The sequence below is a fragment of the Ambystoma mexicanum genome, chromosome 4p, assembly GCF_040938575.1.
Source record: "Ambystoma mexicanum isolate Mex_15411 chromosome 4p, UKY_AmexF1_1, whole genome shotgun sequence".
NCBI lineage: Eukaryota > Metazoa > Chordata > Amphibia > Caudata > Ambystomatidae > Ambystoma > Ambystoma mexicanum.
This window is the reverse complement of record NC_090927.1, coordinates 53,834,070-53,851,661: the sequence shown is the minus strand read 5'-3', so window position 1 is coordinate 53,851,661 and position 17,592 is coordinate 53,834,070. Positions and strand designations below refer to the sequence as shown.

The 17,592-nt window shown below is 44.5% G+C and overlaps 1 protein-coding gene across 2 annotated transcripts in view; it reads left to right on the top strand.

Moving 5' to 3' along the window:
- The window catches only part of LOC138452984 (uncharacterized protein KIAA1958-like), a 451,039-nt gene that overhangs the window by 66,997 nt on the left and 366,450 nt on the right, over positions 1-17,592 (top strand). For both annotated transcript variants that reach the window (XM_069605360.1, XM_069605359.1), the window contains exon 2: positions 2,924-3,031. In XM_069605360.1, the coding sequence (XP_069461461.1) occupies positions 3,008-3,031 (24 nt within the window). In that variant the 5' untranslated portion in view covers positions 2,924-3,007. The remainder of the gene's footprint in view (positions 1-2,923; positions 3,032-17,592) is intronic.

Sequence of the window (17,592 nt, the reverse complement as noted above, 5' to 3'; positions counted from 1 at the left end):
ACAAGCTCTGAGGTCCTGAAGGCATAAAAACAAGGTGAAACAGTGGGAGTGGCTGGAAAGCTATGCTCACTTGCAAACATTACATAATTTCAAATATGTACAGGGCATTGCTCATTGCTATTTTAAGACCAAACACTATCTTCTGAAGTGCCCTAGTTCGGCGGTTTGGAACTTCATGTTGAAATTGTGAACAAACCAGCCGCTGGCTTTGCAAGGTGCAAAAGTGGGCCTAAAAGCGGAACAGCAAATCTGTCATATGTGCAGGATAGAGGTGCACAAGGAAACACCAAGACATGTGTTAACATTGTGTCCAAGAAAGGGGCCCACATACATGACAAAGTTGGGCCAGTTTGTGGGAAGTTGTGACGCAATCAAAAACGATGAATTTTGGTGCTACTATTTAAACACAGACTTGGAATCTGTCCACATGGCTTTATATTCAGTTTGAGTGGTGATTTTAGTATGTTTGAGCAAGTAGTAGTAGAAACTACAAAGGTGTGACCTGGCAACCCCATTGGCCTTTAACATCCAGAAGTATCTGACACTGCGGGAACCAGTTAAGTGACAGATAAATAAGCCCAGACATTAAAGGGGCAATGGACAGAGTAAATTAATTGAGGACATTTTAACATGTATTTTAATAGATACTTTATGGGAACTTTTATTACTATGAACTGTATCGTGATTGTGTCATGGATTTTATGAGTATATGAATTCAGAGGGTATGGATTGGAGTATATTTTAAATGCCCCAAAGTAAGATCTGTAAATAGGCAAATGAATTGAAGTTTTAATGATGAGGTCTGAAATGGTGTTGTTGTGATATATATTTTTAAAGGGTCTTTATGAATCAAAACAAATAAAATAAATATAAAATGTTAAATCCTTGTGCATGGTGTACAAAGCATATTATCATCAAGCGGCCGATTACTTGCAGGTCACATTTAAGCCCTATGTGCCAGGGAGCACTCTCCGATCAGGTGATGCTCTCCTCGTGGCCATTCCTAGGTTTCGTCATCTGAGAATTGGGGGCGTGCTTTCTACATCTTGGCAGCAAAACCTTGGAATGGTCTGCCCACTCCTCTTAGACGGGTTGAGAACCATCTGATCTTTTGTCATCTTCTAAAAACCTGGCTCTTTTAGGCCCCGCGGTGGCCTTGATACTCTGTGTTTTCTCGCGCCATGATGTCCTAGGGCAACCGTGAGCATTATAAATATTCTTAACATAACATAACAGATCATAGAGACTAAGTGACCAAAGTTCAGGGTCACACTTTAGTAATGGGAGTAAGCATATTATGCCCCAGAGCCCTACATGGTTTATTTCTTACAATGAGGTTTCTTATGTCTTCAGGATCTAAAGGATTACGGATTAAAGCCGAAGAAACATCACCTGGAAATTTAACAACCAGAGTATACAATGATTTAGCATTGTTTTTTGTGTAATAAGCAACCTACACATTCTCTTCAATAAGACATAAACCCTCGAGCTTATTAGGCGTAATAGCTGAATTAATAGTTTCGCATAATTCAGAAAGCTGGATATTTAGCCTTTTAATAACATTTCTATAATGTTGAAAATTTTTTTTTTTTACACAAAATAGTCATTGTTATTTAGAGATTGATCTTTCAGATGTTTAATCTGAGATCTTTCCGTCCTTTTTGCATTAGCTATTCTAATGTCATGGACGCAAGTAGTTTCTTTAGGTCTGTGGCAAGTGCCTGTACCACTCAGTTTCTGGAGACACTTCCCAAGAGTATTATTAATGGAGTTGATAGTAAACAATCCTGAATAATAATCAGTAATAAATAATTCATGCACAGCCTGGGAAAACTTTGTCAGCAGAGTGTGATTCCATTTTAACATGGTGCATTTCCTATTAGGTTTTTAAAACACTACTACAGGAGAATAATTGTGTTTTTGGATGTTGGTGAGAATATTAAACGTAAGAGGTGAATGATCACTCGCATCCACAACCTTCACTACCAGATCAGAATAACTGGGTCTAAGATAATCAGATACAAATACATGGTCAATCCATAAAAACGCTGTTCCTCCATTCCAAATGTAGATGTGGGGCAATGAATCTGCCCCTGTCGGGACTAATAAGGAGAGGTTCCAAGCTTCAAGAGAGGCATTACAACTCCCCTGGTTGCAGGGCGAGCACTATCCCTCACGCCCTTTCTTCTCGCATACTCCTGATTCCTGTTTTATCCACCAGGGCCCATGTGCCGGTATGTCTGCCTTCAATCAATGACGATGTCCCATAGCTTACTCATGCTCAAGCACATGGGCTCGCCGCTCCCCAGGGACCTCTGTCGTTGTGGCTCCATGCACACAATGGCAGTCTCCACTAGGGGAGGGGAGAATCTTAGGAAATCACTCCTCTCAGGCAGGAACTTTGTTCACTTCATTACTCACCTGAAGAACAGTCTGTCACCTTTCACTGCCTTACACCTACTCTTCTCAGGCATCCCCTGCTGCCATATCCTGCCCCAAGTCCTCACAGGCATTGGCTCAATCACTTGTCAAGCGGTGCAATTGCTAGGAAACAGCTACTCCCTACCAGCCTTCCTAGATACACCATGCTGCCATCTACAGCAGACCCCTGCCACCGCAGTGCAGTTACCCGATCAATGATCAACCCGCTTGACATCACAGCAGGTACTAATGCTTTGGAAGCTTAACCCGTTCGATCCCAATCCCGCTTTCACCCACTTACTTGCTAGTTGAATAAGGAAAATAGCACTGCGAGCCTACTAAATAAAATGGGGGTTACACTGGCATGTTCTAGAAGAACCTCAACTTCCTTAATCAAAGGTTATGATTTTCGTCCTTGGGCTTGGAAGCCCATTTCTGCTGCGTGTAGTGTAGTGTAGGGTGATACTAGTGCCTAACACATGTCTGTTTTTTCCTCCCCTAGGTGACTGGCAACATGATTTCTCTTGATCTGTCAGATGATGAGAGGAATACTTTAAGGTTGTAATTTAGAAGACGCATCCATGCGATGGCAGAGCCCGCTTCCTCTCTGGTAGGAGACTGTTCTGAAAAAGTGTGTATTATAAGACTTTATATCAACAGCTGACATCTTCTTACTGCCCACATCAGAGACCATTCTGCTTTTAGAAATTATTCTCCCGTTCTCTCTGACTTTAATGGTATTCTGTACACAAGATTGTCTAATCATGTATTCAGTTTGTATTTGTAAAGTTTCCATGCACTTTGTTCGGCAACATTCTTACCTTGTTGGTGTCCTTTGTGCTTTGCCTGAATCCTGGAGACAATTGGAACACGTTCATCTCAGAGTGCAGCACACCTCCACTCGTACCTCCCAACCACCTGACGCAATTGCACATTTCTCATACATCAGATGCTTCCCACAGAAAGTGCCTCAGAGAAACGGTGAGGATTGGCCTAGCCTTTAGATACAAGAAAGTTATGTAGTTTGAGTTGTCCAATATTCTCACAAGCGGACAGGTCTCCATGGATGGATATCACATCAAACTAAGAACACTTAAAGGGATAGTGCCATCAAACATTTTATTGGCTCAAAAGATGGGCCATCATCAAAAATATATATAAAAAATATTCATTAAGAAAGTTGCTATGTAAACTTTTGAGCAAACGAGGCTCAAAGGCACAGATTTAAAGCACTAGGAGGCATCCATTTTGTGAAATGGATGAGTCTCCTGTGCTTGTGTTAATTTCTGCCCTTGCGGCACTAATTAAGCAAAAGCCAGCCAGCTGTAATACAAAAAAGCTACCAGCAGGTGGCTTTTGCTTCATTATTGCCGGAGAGCAGAGATCAATACAAGCTGCTGCTGGTAAGTGCTTTAAATTTTATTCTTTTTTTTAACATCGCTGCAAAATGAATGCTGCGGTTTTCTTTCTAACTTAGAAACCGCAGCATTTATAACATTGTATTTATGTTTGCTGTGACTTCAGCTTTGAGTCTCCTGGGCTCCCCCGATCAAGGTTAAAACTTCAAATCATTTACCCATTTACAGATCTTACTTTGGGGCATTTAAAATATACTCCAATCCATATCCTCTGAATTCATATACTCATAAAATCCATGACAAAATCATGATACAGTTCATAGTGAGGAACGTTCCCATAAAGTATCTATCACATGTTAAAATGTCCTCAATTAATCAACTCTGTCCATTGCCTCTTTAGTGTCTGTGCTTATTTATCTATCACTTAACTGGTTCCCGCAGTGTCAGATAGTTTACCAAGGTCGTGGAGCCCAGCAAACATAAATACAGCGTTGTTGTATTTAAATATGCTGCGGTTTTCTTTCTACGTTTCCTGGAGCCCGTGAAAGGTAGAAAGAAAACCACAGCATATTTAAATACAACAACATTGTTGTATTTGTGATTGCTGTAGTTATTATAATTGACGCGCCTTTGCTTTTTGCCTTTCATTTTACGTTTTCTGTGCTTCCCTGGGATTGGGGAGCACCGAAAACATAAATGAAAGTGAAGGCAGCCTCCTCAGCTCATGCACAGCCCTGCTCTGGCTGCAGTAAGCAAAAGCTCCCAGTAAGGGACTATTGCTGCTTGTTTAGTACCGCCAGGGCAGAGCTTAACATGAGCTAATAGGACTGCCTGAAATGGCAAAATGGATGCTCCCATGTAAACACTTTGAGCCTCGTTGGCTCAAAAGCTTACATATGAACTTTCAGAAAAATTACGTTTAATGCATGTTTTGGATTATTGCCCATCTTTTGGGACAATAATATTTTTGACCGCACTATTCCTTTAACCACTCACTGCGCATTGGGAAACTTGAATAGCTTAAGGAACACTTTCACCCTGTGTTATATTTGTACATATAGATATGAAGATATTGGACCTAGTTACCAGTATGGCAGTAGCAGTAAGAAAATGTCAGGACACGAATTACTGCCATTTTTACCGCTCTGAGGAATTATAAGGTTTGGAGGTAAATTGAAGCGCATATTTCATCCACGCAGTAGTTACTGCCAGACGAATCGCCACCAGTGGGAATTCCTCCAATCCCCACAGGAGCCCTATGGGACACCCAAATGGGGAATGGGGAATAACACAAACGGCTGGTGGTAACATTATACAATTTCAGAGCAATGAGCATGGATTAGTCTGCAGACCTTTAAATAAGGCCCATTGGCTTGTTAATTGTGCTGATTGCCTTTTGGAATTTTTTTTGGAATGTGTAAATTGGTTTAACAATATATCCTTGGCACCTGATCCTTATTTACATATACAAAATTCACATGCCCAAGTTACAATTATACAAACAAACATCCGTCTCAGCACACATATAAAGCCCCTAGGAGAATACACATCACATATATATCATTATACAATTAGTTATGAAATACCAATTCATCTTAACAATCATAAAGCACTATCCAAGACTTTAAAAAAAATCCTTCCATACATAATACGCTGCCGCTACCACCATTAAGGGACTACCAGAAAATAAGTGTGACCAAAACTGGTCCCCCTTAATATTATCAATATTAGTGACAAATGTACTATAGCCTTTGATGTAGCTAAAAAATGGCACAAAGTAAGCACATGACTAGCAGTTTCATCTTCCATCTCACACAAACTGCATTTCATTAAATTATAAGGTATGTTGCACTAGGCCCGTACATTGTCCATATTGTGTAATGAGTTCAATTGGAGCCTCATTATAAAATTACACAATTCTCTACTATTAGTTCTAATAATATAATTAAAGGTTTCAGGAAAGAAAAATGCCAGTTTAACATACAGTTGGAATTTACGCATGCTTTCCAGTCCATCCATCAGAACACTACAATTCCTAACCCCCAGCTCTTTGTTTAAGTTCCTTCAAATGTACCTCTAGGCTACCATTAATAGCCATGTTAAAATCAATATGTGTATGAAAACTTTCCACTTCCTTGACAAAATTAGTCCAGGTTTTGTATCAATCCTTTATTTATTTATTTATTTTCGCATTTATAGCAGCGCGCCAAACCCTTAGGCATCAGGGCGCTAGTTACATTAAGTGCAAATAAGAATTCTTGCTTAACGGTTACAGGTGTGGTCTTATAGGTGAGACAGATCGGGTAGAGGCAAAGTTTAGCGCACCACATGGTGGGGGCAACACCACAGTGCACATAATACAGTAATTTCAGGTGGATGCAAAGGCTGGTGCAGCCACGCCTCATGGTACAGGGGGTGGCAACACCACAAGGCATAGTCATGTGTGCACAGGACATGCAAAAGGCATACAGATCAAAGCCGGTGCATACGTCTGTGATGATGGGCATGGCTTACCTTATGTGCTGATGACAGTCCATGTATATCTCGTTGCAGGACAGGTTCAGAGGGGGGCCCGCTCTATGCTGCTTCGCCACCAGAGACAGGAACCGTAGCAACTGGCATTTGTAGATGGCCGGCTGCGCCTCTATATGGCGGTAGCCACCATAGATGACTCAGTGGACAGCCAGTCAGCATGTAGGTTGTTGGATGCAGGCTGGGAGCCTGTGTTTCGGCTCTGTGAGGCGTCAGCAACCTTAGCGGGATAGCAGGGTCAATGGCATCAGTAGGGCTGGGCAGTATATCGGAATCCAGCAGCCCATTCATGCCGGCCCCCAGATGGTAAATGGCACCGGCAGGGACCGGAACAAGCAGCCTTAGCAACTTTCTCATGTTAACGAAAAGGGATAACAATGAAGAAGAATTATCTCTATCAAATAATATATATATATTTTTTTTATTTGCATTTGGTTCAAAATTCATGACAATTCATGTAGAACCTTTATAAAGTTTAAAATCTTACAGATAATCATTTAATCAATTAATACAGTTTAGAAAATAACTCTAATTCATTTTCAATGTACTTACATAATTTTGCCACTTCATATATTAGGGGTTTATATGATCCCTGCATCATTCTGGACCACAAAACTTCAAGGCAGTCCTCGAATTCAATTTCCACAAATTTCCTCAATTTAAGTGTCCTAAAGTTCTTAAAATGCGGACAGTACAATATAAGATGTTTCAATGTTTCATAAGATTTGTTACATTCAGCAAATCGACATCCCACATAATTATTTGATTTATTCATTTCCCAGTTCTTAGTTCTTTCCCTAGTATGGTATAGGTTTAGCCTAAAACGGATATATGCCTTTCGGATATTTTCACAGGGGAATAACAAGACATGATCGTAACGTGGAATGCGCTGTTTTACATGTGTACCATATTCTTTATATAGCCCATAGGTCTTAATTGAATCAATTGTTATACTCCAATCCATTTCAAAGAGTTTTTTCTTAGCAAAACCAGGACGATATTGAATATTCTCAACAGTAATATTTGCATTGTCCAAGATTTGTTGCATTTTCAATTGATAGTTAGAAAAAGATTTTGGAGTTTGAGAACCCAACATTTTGTTTCGATCAATGTACAATGAATTAATTGGAGGATAATGAATCTTGACATAGTTGGACAGCTGTCTCCATTTCCAACGAGATGATAGTGCAACCAGCCCCAATTCATGCCGAATAATGGCATTTGGAATTGACATAGGGAGAAACATTGCAGATTTCAAAAGAGAGCCCTGTAAGCTGTCCAGCGCGCTTGCCATGTCACATAGACAAATATCTAATGTATACAATATAACACTCTCAATTTTTAATGTCATAAAATCTATTAGCAGGATTAAAGAGAATTTGCAATATTGGCTATAGATCCTTTTCATTTGGGACAATAGTGGTCGTGTTTTGTTTATAATTATAATTGACCAAGCGTTAATGGAGTTGAGGGCTGATAAATGATACCCTAAGTAGAGAGCATTGTTCACACGACAAATTTGTGTGTTCAACATTTGCCATCTAAAATTCCCTCCTTTTGATTTAACTCCAAAGGTCATAATGGCAGTTTTCGCTGGGTTCGGTGTCAAATTATTAGCTTTTGCAAAAGTCTCAAATAATGAGAGTTTAGTTTGAAGTCCTACCGGAGTAGGGTCAAACAAGATGATATCATCAGCGAATGCAATCCATTTCAGATGAATACTCCCCACTTTAACCGAAAACAAATTCCCTTTTTCCCAATTTTCACCCATATCAGAAAGATATAAGTTAAATAAGGTGGCCGCCAGATTACAACCCTGTTTTACACCAATTTTTGTACATATGGGGGGAGTAGTCCCACCTTCCGGAGAGATTCTTATTCTATAGGAAGTATTCGTGTGCAACTTAATGATCCAGTACATCAGCACAGTTGGAATCCCTATTTTCAACATTTTCTTCCACAATAAATTGCGGACCACCGTATCAAAAGCTGAACTCATATCGATCATTGCTATATAAACAGGATTGGAATTTTTTTCTTTTACTCCCGAGATGACATGCGACATGATAAAAGCATTTAAGGTTGTACTCATGCACTTCCTAAATCCAGTTTGATATTTCGAGTACATGTCATTCGCCGCAATTACTTTCTCCAATTCATTTAAGAGAAGGATAGAGAAAATCTTAGCCTCAGTATCAATTAAAGATATTGGACGATAATTTTCCGGGAGAGATGGATCACCCTTTTCAAATATGGGTACAATATTAGCAGTTAACCATGAGGGTGGAATTTCCCCAGACCTAATGATAGAGTTGAACTTATGGTTTATAATGCCAGACCACAGCACTGGATCCGCCTTATAAAGACATGGGGGGAGACCATCTGGTCCTGCAGCTTTTGAGTATGTCAACCTGGAGATTGCCCACATAATATCAATACAGTCCCACTTCAGCCTTGGGATTTCAGAGTATTCAAGAGAAACATCTGGGACAAAGCGAAAACTACAAGGCAGTTGGTATTTAGTCTTTATGAATGTTTGCCAAGTCTGCTCAGGAATACAGTTAAGCGAATACAATGCCACACATTTATTATTAGCTTTCAAGGTGCGCCAAATTACTCGTGTGTCATGAGCCAGAATGGCTCGAATTAATGTGCAATTTGCGTCATTGTATCTTGAAATACGAGCAGATTTCAAATTATGTTTGTAGGCTGATAATATCCTATTCCTCCTTGCCTTGCTGTCTTCGATGCCCAAGTTGCTTCTCTTTAAAGATCTCAACGCCCTATTCTTCTCCCTTTTTAATAATTTGCATGTATGATCATATAAGTGTGGATGTTGCACATTACTTTGTATTTTACCAAGTCGCTCGAGTGCTGTGGCAACTATATCAGGATAGTGCATGCGCAATATATATTCATAATTTCCCCCTGCACGTCTGATCCTCTCAATCACCGAGGAAATTTGTTTAACGACAAAATTGCAGATCCCTCGATTCCATCTAATGGAATGCAGGGGACGATCAATTTCGACCACTGCCAAGGTAATATTTGGCATGAGCGAATGACATTTCAGTTGACAGAAGGTAGAAAGTTGAGCGTGATCTCCTATCTCAATCTGTCCTATTACTAGGGGAGCCATATGCATGATAAGATTGTGAGATACAAATATATAATCTATCATTGAATGCAACGTACCTCTTGCCCATGTATTTCGTAGATTCATGCCATTTCTTACCATTAAATCCATATCCCACTCTGTGAGGAGTTCTCTAAATTTAGCTCCTCTACTATAAGAAAGAGTGGATGATTTAAATTTGTGGGTTTCAGTCAAATCTCTACAATCGCAATTAAAGTCACCACCTATAATGATTTCACAAGTCCGGTATCTACCAGATATGTATAATAAGCATGCGTCCAATTCATCCAACATCTCGTCGACTGGTAAGACAGCTGGATTCCAATATAGGGTGATTATCATAAGTGAGGAATAACTAAAATATTTTTAAATAAGAAGAGCTTCATGCAATCATCCATGATTGTAAAACCGATATGAGGCTAAGTTCACAACAGATTGCCTCCACTGGTGGCGAACTAGGGAGGCCAAAACAAGGGTGCCATAGTTTGCCTCCAACTTATCTAATCCATTTTATTTCCTTTTCTAAAAATGGTTCAAGTCCATAAAGTATAGCAGGTACAATGCTGGCTTTGTATATTTTTAGTAATCCTTCCACAGAGTATCCCCCATTAGTACTAATAAAGGTTTGGATTAATCAAAATTTACTAAGGAGTTTAGGGATAACTGAATAACTGATTTAATTAAATCTACCCAACTGATTACCTATTAAAAATCCCAAATATCGATATTCATTAACTTTTAGGATTTGGTCATCCAACTTCCAAACAAAGTGGTTATTTCTACTTCTATCAATGATCATAATCTTACTTTTTTTATCATTGATCTTCAAACTCTTAGTCTTGGCGTACTCCAGCAGCACCCCAATACCACACTGTAACCCAGCCGCAGTCCTATCGACAATGACAGTATCATCAGAGAATGCAAACCATGACAAGAGGAAAGTGCCCACACGAGGGGGAAAGTTGTTAACCTGTTTCAAGCTGCTAGATGAAGCAGCCACATATAGATTATAAAGCAGGGGGCCCAAAACACACCCCTGCTTCAATCCTGCATTGTTTTTAATCTCTGATAACAACAGACACCCCCTGGATTAAGCCGGATATAAACCGATGTGTCCCGATATAGTTGCTTAATTAGGCCAAGTATATTCAGATTGAGCCTTCATTTGTTCAGTTTGTTCCACAGTTTACTTCGGCACACAGACTCGAAGGCCCTGGCCTAGTCTATATAACAAATATACAGCTTTAAATCTTTAGTCATCATGGATGATCTGATAAAATAAAAATCCATTTATTATGTAGAGTGCTAAAACCCTTTCTGAAACCCGTCTATTGTGGTTTCAGTAGATTATTTACTCGTGCATAAAACTTAGAATGCATGTGGCAGGGATCTTAGATACTGTGTCAGACAGTGGCCAGTAATCGATAATTATTAGGCTCACCCTTCTTGCAAATATGATTTAACAGATTTTTTTCCAACCATATCGTATACAAACAGTTCTAAAAATATCCCTAAACACCACCCAAAGTAGGTTAGCCTATAAAATTGGGCACACCTTAGTCACCACATTGGTGACGCCATCAAGACCTGCAGCCCTAGATGATTTAAGCTTAGAGATAATGTTAATAATATCCTGAATATCAAGCCAAGAGGGAGCTACACCTTCACTTGGATTACTCTTTCCATTTTCCTTCTAACATGGTATTTGATCCTCTCTAGTGCCCCCAGTTAACATATGCTTACGAGCAAAGTGCCAAAAGGTACGGCTATCCTTCGAGCGCAGTACAGAGAAAAAAGCTATCTGCCACTGTGCATTACTATGGGACAGTCCATGGAGTTTCAGCCATTTTTTTTATTTCATTATCAACTTGGGTATTAATGGTTGCTTCTTTATATAGCTGATATCGACCTTCCTTATTTTTATTTTTTTTTTAACTTCGTTTATTTTAAATCAAGGCAGGATGGCAAATATACAAATCATGACATATCACAAGCAATGCGTATTCAGGTTCTTCGATCCCCAGTCCTCATTTCCCTCATCAGGCTTCCTCCCTCCTACCTCCATTTGGCCTCTCCCTCCCTCATGTTTGGAGGCGGAATTTTCTTTCTGGATTGTCCTGTTCGCCCCTTAGCGTCTATGTGTCTTCTCTCGGGTCCCCTTGGTGTTTCAAGATCCATCGGGCCTTGGTCGGTTTGTAGGTCTGGGCGGGGAAGCGCTGGTCGTATTCCAGCACTGGGCTCCAAACATTCTGAAAGCGGTGGAGCGTTCCCGCCTGTGCTGCCGTGACCTTCTCCGCGATCAGGATGTCCCAGAGTTTAGACCACCATTGGGCTATGTGAGGTCCTTCTGGGGATTTCCAGGCCCTGGCCAACACCGTTTTCCCCGCCAGAAGGCAGTGTGTCAATAGTTTAGACTTAGTCCCGGAGCGCGGGTAGATCGCGGGGATCGGGGCTCCCAGCAAGACTGGTTCAGGTTCCAGAGGAATCGCCGTTCCCGTAATTTGTGCGATGGTCTCTAGGCATGTCCTCCAGAACTGTCGTATCTTTGGGCAAGCCCACCACATATGGAAGAAAGAGCCCGGGTGACCACATCCTCTCCAGCAAGCATGATCCACATGTGGGTTCATGTGGTAAAATTGAAGGGGCGGGTAATACTACCGGAGGAGCACCTGTACGCACATTCCTTATTGGTAACGCACGTGGAGGAGGTATGTGTTCTGGTCCAGATGTCTACCCAGGTTTGGTCCTCGACCGGATGGCCCAGGTCTGCCTCCCATTGAGCCATGTAGCGGGTCTTTGTGGACAGGAAGTCCCTTAAGAAGTGCCTATATAGGGTGGATACCCTGCCCCGAGTTGGAAGGTCCCCCAGTGTCAGCTCCAGGGCGGTGGGGGGGCGAGTTGCTGCCTGCAGAGTCTGGGGGTGGGAGCACCAGTGGCGTAGCTGGATATAGGTGAATCTGTCCCTTTCCTGGAGTTGGAACTTCTCCTTGCATTGGGCGAAGGTGAGGGGTGTCCCTCCCATATATAGCTGGTCTATGGTCTCCAGCCCGCCCTTTATCCAGTTCCGGAAATTGCGGGGGTCTGCTCCGGGTGAGAAGGATGGATTATGGAAGACCGGGGAGCGTGGTCTCAGTCCTCTGGGCACTCCCTTCTGCTTTATAGCCCAGTCCCAGGAACTAAGGGTGTGTTTAGTTGATAGGAGGAGGTCTCCCCAGTGTGTTCTAAGGGGGGGCGGAATGTGTGGCAGAAATCGCAAGGGTAAAGGTGTTTGTGATTGTTCCAGCTCTACCCACCTGGGGCGGTTTGTTATAGTCTGCCATGCTTGAAACTGTGCTAGTTGTGCTGCCACACTGTAGGCCCTCAAGTCCGGGACCCCCAGACCTCCTAGCTTGGAGCCCCCCAGCATCGTTTTGAGAGGGATTCTCGCTCTCTTACCTTTCCAGATGAATTTCAGCATTTTCTTTTGGATGTCCTTAAGGGTTGGTGTGGGGATCGCTACTGGGAGGGAAGCGCAGGCGTATAGGAACCTCGGCAGTAGGTTATCTTGCATGCTGTGATGCGCCCCAGCAGTGAGATCTCTTGGGTCTCCCATCGTTTCAAGTTCGCCTTCCAGTTCTTTCAGTAGCCGGGGGAAGTTGGCTTTGTATGTGTCTCTTGGGTTAGCCGGGATGTGGACCCCTAGGTAGGGGATGGCCTTCTTCACCCATGTCATCGGGCACATTGTCGTCAGTGGCTCCCGTTCTGCTGGAGTGAGCCCGATGCCCATGGCCGAGGATTTGTCAAAGTTTATAGTGAAGCCTGAAACCTCACCGTAGGTGGTAAGTTCTCGTATTGCCTGTTTCAATGATGATTGGGCTTCTGAGATCGTGAGTAGGACATCGTCCGCGTATAGGGCAATTTTATGTTGGTTGAGGCCGTCCTGCAGCCCTTTAATTCGATCGTTTCCCCTAATCCTTTGGGCCAAAGGCTCCATGGTGAGAGCGAAGAATAAGGATGATAGCGGGCAGCCCTGCCGGGTTCCGCATGATAGGGGGATCGGAGCTGAGTTTTGCCCATTAATACTTAGACTCGTACTTGGGCTCTTATAGTTGGCCAGCACCATTGTCTGAAAAGTTGACCCGAAGCCGAAGGCCTCTAGGGTAAGCTTCATAAAGGGCCAATCTACTCAATCAAATGCCTTGGCTGCATCCAGAGCCACTAAGACCAGTTTTTAGGAGTTCCGAGAGGCGAGGTCCACCAGGTTCAGGGTTCTTCGTATGTTGTCTCCCGCTGATCGATGGAGGATGAAGCCTGCTTGGTCGGGACGAATGATCTTGGGGAGAACGCGATTCAGGTGGTTTGCCAGGATTTTCGAATATATATTTGCATCAATGTTTAAGAGTGCTATCGGTCTGTAAGAGGCTAGACTCCTTGGGTCCTTTCCTGGTTTGGACAGGAGGATGGTGGTTGATTCCTGCATCGATGGAGTGACCGCGCCTGTGTCTCTGAAGGAGTTGAACAGGGTCACCAGATGGGGGGTCAGTTGTGGCCTGAAAAGTTTATAGAATCTGGTTGAAAAGCCGTCCGGGCCTGGGGCTCGTGTTTTAAACGATTTGATGGCCTCCTCGACCTCCTCCCCCGTAATGGGATCCTCCAATTCGTCTCTCGTTGTGTTGGCGAGACGGGGAACCGCTGCCTTCTGTAGATATTCCACCTGTTGCGGTCGGTTCCGAGGGGTTGCCTTCATGATTTGGGTCAGGTAGTCTGTCGCGAGCTGTTGTTTTTCGGGCTCCGAGTATCGGGTGACCCCCTCCGGATCACGTAGGCCTGCAATCGTGTTGACGCCTCTCCGTTTGGCTTGTTTGGCCACCAGGAACCTGTTTGCCTTGTTGCCCTTCGCTTAATATGATTGTTTGGCTTTTGCCATCATTAGGGCGGTTTGTTCCGCGTAGTGGGCTTCAAGCTTCTTCCTCGCTGTTCTCATGATCCGTTGCGTCTTAGGGGACCAGCCTTTTTCTTTGTGGATTGCCTCAGCCTCTCTTAGCTCGTCCTCTAAAGCTATTCGGGTCTGGCGTCTGTTCCGGTGGTAGGCCGCTTTCTGAGCGATGAGGGAGCCCCTGATTACTGCCTTCACGGCGTCCCAGTTATTTGCCAGTGAGGTGTCCGAGGCTGGGTTTTCGTCAAAGAAGTTTTTAATTCCTGTCGCAATCTTGTCTCTCGTAGCCATGTCATTGAGAATCGGGTCATATAGAGACCATTTGCGTGGGTTATTGAGATTGGGGTCCTGAACCCGGAGTTCCAAGAACACTGGAGCGTGGTCGGACATGGCTCTCGTGCCGATGGAGACCTCCTTGACTGAGGGGAAGGTGTGCGGGGGGATCAGAAATAAGTCAATCCTTGAGAAAGTGCGGTGTACGAACGAGTAGAAGGAGTAGTCTCTTTCGTCGGGGTGAAACACCCGCCACAAGTCTATTATCTCTAGAGTCCTGAACAGCCGGAGGAGGCTGAGTGCTTGGGCGAAATCGCTTGGAGTCGGGGGGTGTGACCGGTCTTTAGTGGGGTCGGGAACCCCATTGAAGTCCCCTCCGACGATTGTTTGGCCCTCCACAAAACTAGCGAGGGTCGTGCCCAAGGAGTCGTAGAAGAGTGATTGTCCCGTGTTAGGGGCATATACCGAGATGAGGGTGTATAGGTCTCCCAACAGGAGGCATTTGAATGCTGTATATCGGCCTTCCGGGCATGTTTTTGTTTCCAGGATTTGTGGGTTCAAGTCTTTTCTAAAGAGAATCGCCGTGCCTCCCTTTTTGCTTGAGCCGGAGGCAAAAAATTGAAGCGGGAATGATCGAGAACGAAGCCGGGTCACATACGCCGGCAGCAAGTGGGTCTCTTGGAGCATAGCTATCGCAGCGTTTTCGTCCTGGAGCTTTAATAAAATTGCCTTTCGTTTGTTGGGGGAGTTCAGTCCGTTAACATTTAGGGAGAGGATTCTCAGAACCTGGTGGTCCAGAGGGGGCCCATTCTCTATCTCTTGAGTTGGGGGGGGGAGTCCGGGTCGATGGTTCAGCTGCCATGTTTGTCACGAGATCTTGTAGTACCATCCTGCACTTGAGGTTTTAACGCGGAGCCCCAACGGGGGGCCGCAACTTTAACTGTTGGGTAGACCGACTTTGTAGGTACGGGCCTACCCTTGGCCAACAGGGCCGGTTGTCCCATCGTGTATCAAGTACTGTGGGTTTCCAAGGAACGAAAGTTGGAAAGTGTCCTTGGAGTGGGTATGAGCCGTGGGTATGGTCCGCCGTCCCCGCCCTCGAAGCACGTCAGATTAAGCGTTATGTGGCGGATCCGAATTCAGGCCGAGTCAGAGGAGACCAGGGAGAGATGTAGTTGGAACCTGGAGGTGCGGGGGCGCCATTGTTCATTTCTTTTTGTTGATCCGCTGGGTAGATGACCATGGTGTACGTTTAGGTTTCGGGGAGGAAGGCGGCCCGGAGTCCTCAGCTCCCTCCGGGGTTGGTGTGGAGAGTTCCTGGGGCGAAGATGGATGCATGATCCTCTCTGCATCCTCCAAGTGACTGATCCGGCGTAGGGTGCCTTTGTATGTGAATTGCAGAGCCGCTGGAAACAGCCATCTGTAGCGGACTTGCTGCTCCTGAAGGAACAGTGCCAGGGGTCGGAGTGCTCTTCTTTTCTGGAGGGTGAGTGATGAGAGGTCCTCATATATTTGGAGTGGCGTGCTCTGAAATGTAATTTCCTCCCCTTGGCGGCTGATCGCCGAAATCACTTCCTTGGTTGTAAAGAAGTGGACCCTCATAATGACATCTGGGGGGGGGTCAGAGACAGTCCCACGACGGGAGGCGAAGTCTGTGGGTGCGATCTAGCAAGAGCTGAGATTTACCAGGTCTGGGAGGAGGGCCTCGAAGAAGCGTCCCACGTAGTCCGCTAGCTTGTTGTCGGGGACAGAGGTCGGGACCCCCCGAATGCGAAGATTATTGCGGCGCGCCCTATTTTCAAGGTCCTCATGTTTAAACTCCAGGATCTCGCATTTCTGATGGAGGGAGTCAATGGCTCTTCGCATTTCCCCTAGTGTGGTGGCGTGGTCCCGCGAATGGTCTTCGATTTCTCACAGCCTCTGTTCTGCCTCCGTAATCCTTTGGTCCGTCTGTTCAATTTTGGTGATGAGTTCTGATAGGCATGAGCGGAACTCCGACTTGATGTCCGCCATGAAGGCTATCAGGTCCCCTTTGGTAGCGAGGGCTCCCCCGTCCTCTTGTTGTTTCTGTGGAGTGAGTTTGGGAGGATCATGCTTCCTGCTTTTATCTAGCGTAGTGAGCATGGTGGAGATATCTGCGCCCTTGCCAACCTTCGTTTGCCTAGACATGATGATCGTGTTTGGCGGTCTTGGCTGGAAGGGCTGCGGCGAGGCCAAAGCTGTGTGCCAGCCGCCTAGGAGAGTTCAAGCATGGGAGTGCGAGTGAGACGTCGGAGTAGCTGTGATTCCGCAGCAGACTGGATCGCTAGCTGGACGGGTGGGCCGTGGCGCCCCAGGAAGCATTGAGTGGTGCGTGAAGGGAGGTCCCGCGAGGTCGGGCTTCTCAGGGTGGCTCTCGGGGCTTATCTCGTGGCCTCCGTGTTTCCCCTGTCGACCTGGCCGAATGCAGCCCCTGATGAAGTTTTCACATATTCACTGCGCAACCCCGGCACGATCTGGCTGGATCCGTGTTGGCGGGTCCGTCTGCTGCTCCTCTTCGGTCCCCCTGAAGCCCATCGCTGTTAAGACGGATTTCTGAACTCTGTCCTGGTGGCGCAGAGGTTCAGAAGGCCAACCTAATTACTTGCAACAGGGTAACCTCTGGACGAGCCAGACCAATCAAGGTAGCGATCGCGGCGGTCAAGACTAGGTCTCAAGACGGGTGAGGGTGACTGAAAGCCCGCAATGAGCACACAAAGCAAGGACACTTACAAACTACTCCAAACAGGTGTTATATTAAAAATATATACACATTTATTCCAAGGCTTTTAAAACAATGACCGTAGCGAGAAAATCACAATATAACTCTAGTAAACCAACACATACCATACCAATACAATATATATACAAATACAACAAGTCTCAAGCGTTAGATGCACGAAATGTGTAGTCCACCTAAAAGGGAAGGAAAACAGGCA